Source organism: Coenobita brevimanus, chromosome 39 (genome assembly GCF_032717465.1).
Source record: "Coenobita brevimanus isolate Jiangsu-jjx chromosome 39, ASM3271746v2, whole genome shotgun sequence".
NCBI classification, from domain to species: Eukaryota; Metazoa; Arthropoda; class Malacostraca; order Decapoda; family Coenobitidae; genus Coenobita; species Coenobita brevimanus.
In genome coordinates, this window is record NC_136992.1 from 15915124 (window position 1) to 15924487 (window position 9364).

A 9364-nucleotide genomic window follows, 5' to 3' on the forward strand; every position below is an offset into this window, starting at 1 on the left:
TCGGTTATAGCTCTTAAGCTCACGACCTTCGTTAATGAGTGGGATTAAAGTAATACACACACACACACACACACACATATATATATATATATATATATATATATATATATATATATATATATATATATATATATATATATATATATATATATATATATATATATATATATATATATATATATATATATATATATATATATATATATATATATATATATATATATATATATATATATACGAATCTAATAATATGAATGTATGAAATTTAAACATAAATATTTGTACTGAGTCGTTTATATTGCACAGAGTGTGAACAAACAAAAAAATTTAAATTTGGCCCCACTTCCCGGGTTCCATTAGTTATGAACCCTCAGGCGAGTGACCTGAGTTGACGGATTCTGTCACCACAGACGACGGAGAGGGAGGGGGTGCTGGAAAGGGTGTGGGTGGGGGGTGAGGGAGAAGAAAGTGCAGGTGGTAGGAGACCTTGCATTATTCAGTATTTGAGAAACACACACACACACACACACACACACACACACACACACACACACACACACACACACACACACACACACACACACACACACACGCCCGCACGCCCGCGAGCGCGCGAATCGATGGAGTTAATCACCCCCCTTCTGTCAGTGGCACTTGCTTGGCTTTGTGATGGAGCGGTATACATGTATAAGAATTTCTATAGAATGAACACTGAGTTGAAAGAAGATTGGTGTTATTCAAACATGTAGTACTTATGAAACTCGCTTTGACCCATTGTCCACCGGGAGATATATATGCAACGAATAAAATTACCAAATGTTAGTCAGACTCTCCTGGTGTTAACCAAAGTAAAAACCCAGACTTAAGAAAACGGTCTTTTTATTTCACCTGAGTGGGTATGGTTTTCCCTGTTTGTGACAGTTATTATTACCTGACGTTGTTGAGAATGACACAAATGACACCCATATTAAACCGTCGGGCGAGGCATTCCCCTGTCATGAGTAGGATCGTTTGTCGTTAGCCAAAGTAAAATTCATATTCAACACTGTCGGGCAAAGACTCTCCCTGTAACAATTAAAGTCAAATGATAATAGCCAGAACCACTTTCCCTGTACAGAGGTATTATCGTCTGACGTTCGACGGAGCAAACCTTTAAAGATGCCATAGATGAAGACATCATCTTCACAACAATGATTCTTACACATTTGATTTTTATTACTGTTCCATGTTGGGAGGGCTTAGAGGAGACCTTTTATATAATAGTTAGGGCTAATGAAGGCTATGCTTAACTCCTGCCGTTCAAATTCCCCTTCAAGCCATACAAAGGTGTCTAGTGATAGCGAGAATTAATGAGAGAGTTTGTTCTCATTGTGACAGTAAGAAAGGATGAGAACAAAGAGGTGAAAAAGGTTATCAAACCTTTTACATGAAGAGTAGTTATCCTGTAATTAGCAAAATCATTTGGTCGAACCAGAACAACATCTACACATACACATATTTAAGGTCAGAAGTTTCGCAGTATTTGTGTGATGTTAGTATGAGGAAATAGAGTTGCCATAATCGATTTTTTCTGTTATAAGCTAAAGGTATTAAACAGATATAGGTTATGAAACATTCCCCAGGGAGTTCCCCCGTGTCAGAAAAGAATGTTTGCTGTTTGTCGGATAACAACTAAATCTGAACTTTAAAACTGGTGTTGGGGAGGGTCGCCTTCACGCAGTGGCACCTGTAAACCGAGCAGCTTATACATCATACAAACTTAGGCTACCTCTATCCTCAGACCCCGAAGGGAGATTGGTGGAATGCTGGAGAACGACAGCTTTAGCCTACAGTCCACCGAATTCACGTTTAGATGATCCTGGTACCACAACTATAACATTTACGAGTAAAATTGTGTGGTAAACCCATCACTATATTCTGGTCATGGATTCCATGACTATTTCATAGTAGGTAAAGTAAAACTTTTAGTACTTTTTTCTTTTTAACATACCCAAAGTTGACCTATTATTATGAAAATTTGTTTGTAGCTGGTAGAGGCCAAGAATCACATAACTCCTGGCTGAAAGAGATTAAGTTCCTCAATCAAAAGTACCTTACCAGCAACACCGAATCTCACGTCCCCACCTTCAGGATGAAACGTACCTTGTTATCCCCGCCAACGAAACTGGAGGAGGTTATGATTTCACCTATGTTTGTCTGTTTGTTTTTTGTCCACAAGATATCTCCAAAAGTTCTCTATGAAACTCAATGAAAGTTCGTTGAAGGGTGGGCCATGGGGCAAGAAAGAACTTATATAATTTTGGGGCGGATCCGTATCAAGATCCGGAGTATCCCGCACAATATCTCCAAAAGGTCTCAATGAATTTCAACGAAATTTTGTGGAAGGGTGGGCCGTGGGCCAAGAATTAATTAAATTTGGGGTGTCTCCGGATCTTAATCCGGGTCCTATGTATCCCGCACAATATGTCAATAAAATTCTTAGTGAATTTCAATAAAATTTTCTGGAAGAGTGGGTCATGGGACATGGAAAAATTGATTAAATTTGGGGTCGAATCCGGATCCTATTTATTCCACACAATATCTCCACGGATCAGGATCCGGATCCTATGTATTCCATACAGTATCTCCATGGATCAGAATCCGGATCCTTTTTAATGGCAATGGCATTGGAGGAAGTATGCGCTCTCTGAGTGCTTTCTAATTTTATTATTAACTTAATCCTGGTAAAAAGGTCAGAAAGTGAGGGCTTGTATGAATATTGTCAGATTTGGAATTAGGAACTAGTGGAGTGCGCCAGGGTTCAGTGGCCTGTCCTCTCTTGTTTGTCATATGTGAATATGTCTTAATGTTAGTAAATTCTCGATGCCAGAATACTGTGATGTATCAGTAAATCAACAGACGACAATGGTAACTTTCAGAGGGACTTTAAATGATAAACGGGCCAAAGGATTGATAAATAATATTAAGTGCAGAAAAACAAACGATGTGGACAAGTCAATTGGAGACCATAAATGAAAATTACTTAATGCAAAAGTTAATGCATTAGAACGTGAGAGGCACCACGGACAACTTTTGAAGAAATATAAAAATCTAAAGAGCAGTGTATTAATGCAAAACATAATGCAAGGTTCTAGGCTGTAAGTAACTTGAGAAACAGGGCATCCAGTTATCAGTACAGCTTCATTTTGCCTGAACAAAGTCACATTTAGATTATGCAGTGCAGTTTCGGTGTCCCTACTAAGAAATATATATGAATTACTTTGAAAAAGTGAGGTGAAAACTGACTAAAGATCTAATAACAGGAACCTTTCCCATGGAGAGAAACCGAAAAGATAAAATGTGCAATTCACAAAGGCGCAAAGGGGTTACTTAGCTGACATGTGTAAGTAGATTAAATTATTAGATAAAGGATATTATGGTAGGATTTCAAAAGTGAGAAGAGAAAGAAAACTCAAGCAATGATTGCAAATTAGGGAAAAAAAAAAAAAAAAACAGCCTGAATAAGGAGATAGGAACTGGTTTGGAAACAGAGCAGTGGATGGCTGGAATAAGTTATCCAGTGATATAATCTGTGCTCCTTCCACTGAATTTCAGGAATACTCTGCTGGCTTGACTGTCATCTGATTAGACAGGGTTGGTTATAAAACTCGTCTCGTTCCAGTCACTAATTTGTTCAGTACAGGAACATTACAATCTTTTTTTCCAAGTTAGATTACAGTAGTAAATGTTTTCCTCTCGTCCTTTCCTATAAAATTGCCATGTCAGTCTTTCTATATTGCATGTGTTCCTTCTCACTTATTTCTGCCGGTTTCGACTGGAGAGATTGGTGTACGGGAGGAGGGGGGGAGACATAGTACTGTTACCCTCTCGTAATCGTCGTTGTTTTTGACAGGAGCTGCATAGCCTTGGTAAACCGGCCTCCGGCAGTTATACTTTTTTATGTTGTTCCATTGCCACGGAAGCACATTAGAATTTTATCCAGATTAAGTACGACCGATTATTTTTTCTAAGGACTAGTCTGCATTTCGTGTTCTCAAGCTGTCCTCTTTAACCCATCTGGAGCCTAAAGCTGCTGCTGAATGACCTGGTACTCGGCTCTGCAGTGTCATCACGAAGACAGGAAATCAACAGATCAGTTTTTCATATCTCTAAGGCAGCTGGAGTGCGTGTGTGATTGTCAGTAATAACCACCAGCTGTGTCTGTGTCCATGACATTACTTGCATATTTCTTTAAGTTTGGCTGAAGTATGTTTTACGTTGCCATTTGCAATTTCTATACCTGTCAAATCCACAGTGATTTCAGAAAAATTGTCAGACCTCCGTTCCTACCCATAACGCTGACGTTCTAGTTTCTGTAATTTAAGGTAGTAGTTTTATGGGAAAATTTTATATTTTGGACCACATAACTTACAGTTAAACTTAGGGTTTACAGTGAAGTATTTCAAACTGATTCCAAGAAAAATCCGATCTAATTTGACTACCGTAAGTTTATTCTATTTAGTACTACGATGTACTTGGTATTTTTATTTGCTACCACCAGGCGATTTTATTAAGCTTAGTAGCTGTCCCGTCGTTATGAAGAAGTTAGGGGTGCAGTCTTAAAAAAAATGGCTGGCCTACACGTCGCCATTCTATATTACAGCAACCTAAGGAAGTGATATACTTTGGAAGCAAAATATACCAGTAAGATAATTAGCAGTGGTGGTGTATAAGAGGTGTGCGGTGTGATGAATGTTACTACCTGAATATGCTATGGCGGCTCAGGTGTGAGGTGGAGAGAGGTGAAAGGAGCGGAGGTGAGGTGAGCCGGGAGGTTGCTGGGGTACTGATACAAGTTGGGGCTCTCACTGTCTTGTCTCCTCCCTTTCAGCCATCATCATCATCATGATGATGATGATCATCATCATCATCACCGTTAATAAACAAGACAGAGTGGTTCCCAGCTACTACAGGGAACAGCCTGAGAATATGAATACTGCATCACCTAGCCACCCAGGAAAACTAAGTTAATGATAACCATATAACCAAATGGACGCCTGGTGGTCAAGCAGTTTATGGCCCTCAGTTACGTTTCATGATAACCATACAACCAAAAGGAAACCTGATGGCCCACTGGGTTAAGCCACTTCAACCGGATGTGGATGCATTAAGTTTTAAAATACATCCGAGGGGTGATTGGAGTATATTGCCGACAAAACACTACTCAGGAACTTGCGACTGGGCAACCTCTCCTAAAATATCTGAAATTGGTAGTCCAGCTCCGGGCCCCTACGCTCCTGATGGAAAAACAGAGGACTGGATGACATCAACAGATCATCGTATACAGCCTCATTTAGAGTCGTATTTTAGGTGGCACAGATGACTTCGTAGCGTCTCTTCATTAGCGATTATTGAGTCTATTGAATCTTTCCATCCTCTTGTTTCGTTTCTGAGGCAGACTATGTCGCTACAAAAATCTGTAAATCACATAGAGGAGACTAGCAAAGAAAAGGTGTTATGAAGCCTTTAATGGCGATGAGTAAGCGACTGTTAGATCTGTGAGGAAATTACTCATTACACACAGACGTTTCAGCAAAGTTTATAAATAGTACAGCACAGAGCCAGTATCCCTGCAGAGTTCTTGTGATTTACTTAGTGATTTTATCCTGCACCGACTGGGATAAGCGACTGAGGTGTTGTGTTGTGCTGAAACGTTGATGATATGAATGATAGATGATGGAATGCCTTAAGAATAGTAATTAAAAAAAAAAGTCGATTCCTAAGGGCTTTTGCGATTGTATGAGCAAACAAAACAAGCGGGAGCACTGACATACATATAATAAGGTGACAGAACGCGTCACCAAAACTAATTTATCTCAGAATCTATTGAACCTTCTACAGACCTACGCACATCGCTGGAAAGCTTCTGGAAAAGTAATAGATGTTACTTTAGCGTTTCTTAAAACTCACAGCCATCTTGCTGAAAAAAGCGCTAAACTAAGCACCAAAACCGAGTTTTCTTAGAAACCACTGCAGCTACAGCTGATCCACACACATTGTTGAAAACCTTATGAAATAGTAATAGGTGTCACTAAAGTGGCTTTTCGCAAAATCTACCACCATTATGCTGAAAACGGAGAGAGAGAGAGAGAGAGAGAGAGAGAGAGAGAGAGAGAGAGAGAGAGAGAGAGAGAAAACGCCAAATGGAGCACCAAAACTGTTATTTCATAAGTTATGAAAGTTACAGTGGACGTACGTACACACATCGTTAGGAAAAAAAGAAATCATTAGCAAGCTTCTGTGGTGGATCACGTTCTTTACGTGCAGTTGTAGTCGTCTACAGCTTAATATTCATTACCTTGCATACTTCTATAGACCACTGATTCCTGTTGCTTATTAGATACCTGTTAACTACAAAACACTCATTTATTATCAAGGTCCTTTGTGTTTTCCATGCAGCAAATTTTAGCTTTACATTTAACAAATATCAAATAACGAGATGGTGACCTTAGTTTTGCAATACTATACCATAACACTCGTACATACGGTGTATCGTCGATGGACACTTGGTTGTGGTGGACATTGGCTTCGTCTTTAATCGATTGGTGGAAGGACAATTAGTGGTGAGAGGTGGTGGCCGCGTCGGTGGACAGGTGGTCTGTTATCTTAATGCTCACTAAAAAGGTCTGTCCGTCACAGTCAAATAACCAAACCTACACCACGCCTCTGTCTGCCAGTCTTCTGCATCACCTTTTGTACTGAATCCTTGTTTCCATCCAACCATCTTTCTTAACCTGCACCATACCACTGTCCAACACTGCCTTTTGTTTCATCTTATGTGCCTTGCATCTCTCCAACCCATCTCCTAACCCACACCAAACCACTGTCTACTACCACTGTCTTCTGTATCATCATTTATACCTTGTGTCCGTCCTTCTTCCTCTCTCTCTCTCTCTCTCTCTCTCTCTCTCTCACACACACACACACACACACACACACACACACACACACACACACACCACTAACAGACTTCATTATCTCACCCCTGGAGCTAATAATAAGTGCTACTTCAGAGGACGAAGCTGGATGTGATACTAAAATGCAATCCCCACTACGCACCCTTCTACTTCAGACTCAGTAAAAGCTACCTCCATCCTGTCATTACTGCTTCTTTTATTATTCCTGAAATTGATTGGACAAGGTTGTTGCTTGGTATACGCGTGATGGAGGAGGAGGAGGAGGAGGAAGAGGAGGAGGAGGAAGAGGAGGAGGAGGAAGAAGAAGAAGAAGAGGAGGAGGAGGAGGAGGAGGAGGAGGAGGAGGAGGAGGAGGAGGAGAAAGAAAACAAAAGATAATTAAAACAGACAATCAGTGTTTGTTAAGTTCTAGTCTTCCCCTACAATACGACCCACAAAAAACGATGTTACATCCAGGTCCTCAGTTGTACTGCTGGACGAACAGGACCAAGGGAAAAACAGACTTTTTCCAAGAATCCGACGTGCCCTAGAACAGAATTCGGGTCCTGCCAGTTGCGGGAGGGATATGTATCACCAACTTGTTCTTTGCTACATTAACTGCACACATTTAAAGTAATAATAGTAGTAGCAGTAGCGGCAATATTAGTATTAGTAGTAGTTTTTGCTGTTGTTGTTGTTGTAGCAATAGTAGCAGACCTTCTCCTACCACAATCTCTGCATCCCCAATATATTCTTTGATTCTTTGGGACAAAACCCCACCACAGAGTCTCATAAAGACACCCACGGTTCAGACACTGGCATTAACTGGACTTAGTCATCGGCAGAATAGCTACCCTCAACAGTGTTCTTCTCACACACAGATTCCTCAGTACTGACTGTGATACTGACCACTCCGTGGTGTGCAGCAGTCCGCTTGCAGCTGAGGAAGATTCACCACTCTTAACAAAATGGGTCGCCCATGCTTTAGTGTTGCCAGGGCAGCCAACCCAGATCTCTGCACACAGCTTATCGATTCAGTGGAACAGGCCTTTGAAGAGAATCTAGTCACATCCACTGAGCAGAGATGGCACTTCATTCGGGACATCCTCTACGGCACAGCCATGTCAACCTTCGGGAAAAAGGCGAGGAGAAACCAAGGCTGGTTTAAGTTTAATTTCTCCGACACGGAGCCTGTAATCAAGCCTAAGAGAGAAGCCTTGGTCAACTTCAAGAGAGACCTCTCAGCAAAGAACCCTGGTGCACTGCAAACAGCAATAACTCCCAAACAGCTGGACAGCCAACGAATACTGGCTGGAACTCTGTCAAAACATTCAATCCTGACAACAGCAGCAACGAGCAAGGCATGTATGAGGGGATAGAGAAGGCCTTTGGTCTCACTGTTAGCAAGACTGGAAGCAAGTGATGGAGTAGTCATCAACGACCATCCCAAGCAAATGGAATGATGGGCTGAGCACCACCAAGACTTCTACTCCACAGAGAAGTGGTCACTGATATGGTACTTGACATCATCTCCACCCTGATCGTCATGAAAGAGCTGGACACACTCCCAACAGAGGGTGAGCTGAGCAAGGCCACTGACTCCCTTGCACATGGCACCAGGAAAAGACAGGATCCCTGCAGAAGTGATCCAGTTTGGGAAGCCAGTTCTTCTCAGACATCTTCATGAGCTACTCTGCCAGGGCTGGGGAAATGGATTAGATCCCAAAGACATGCAAGATATCAACATCATCACACTACGCAAGAACAAGTTGACTGTTGTGACCAACAATTACAGAGGCATATCACTGCTCAGCATCATCAGCAAGGCGTTTGCCCGAGTGGTCTTGAAGAGGAGGCAGACACTAACAGGGCAGGCGTACCCCCAGTCCCAGTGCAGTGTCAGAAGTGGGAGTTTCAACCACTGATATCTTCTCACTCAAACAGCTACAGGAAAAAAGCCGAGAACAGAGGGGGGGGCCCCTATACATTGCCTTCATCGACCTGACCAAGACATTTGACCTGGCTAGCAGAAATAGACTTTTCAAACTGCTGGAGAAGATGGGATGCCTACCAAAGCTGTTGAACCTTATCTCCTTCCATGATGGAACGTGGGTTACAGTTCATTTTCATGGCTCAACCTCAGACAGAGCCATTCCCAATCCTCAGCGGCATGAAGCAGGGCTGTGTCCATGCCCCAGCACTGTTGGGATCTTCTTCTTCCTTGTACTGTCGTACGCCTTCAGATCAGCTGTTGACGGAACGTGCCTACACAGCAGATCTAATGGCAAGATTTTCAACTTTGCATGCATCAGAGCAAAGACTAGAGTGCATCCCATCCTGATCTGGGAGATACTCTTTGCTGATGATCCCACACACAAGCTGGCCTCCAGAGGCTGATCAGTTCCCTGGCCATGCTTGCAAAGAGTTTG

General features: G+C 41.8%; 1 protein-coding gene across 1 annotated transcript; it reads left to right on the forward strand.

Moving 5' to 3' along the window:
- The first annotated feature begins 8545 nt into the window (after window positions 1-8545).
- Window positions 8546-8860, forward strand: LOC145396798 (uncharacterized). Its single transcript, XM_080270089.1, has one exon. The coding sequence runs from the start codon at window positions 8546-8548 to the stop codon at window positions 8858-8860; it is 315 nt and encodes a 104-aa protein (XP_080126215.1).
- Window positions 8861-9364: the final 504 nt, after the last annotated feature.

Excerpts from the sequence above, each read along its gene's own strand:
- LOC145396798 (XM_080270089.1), top strand. The coding sequence starts at position 8,546 with ATGGCACCAGGAAAAGACAGGATCCCTGCAGAAGTGATCCAGTTTGGG.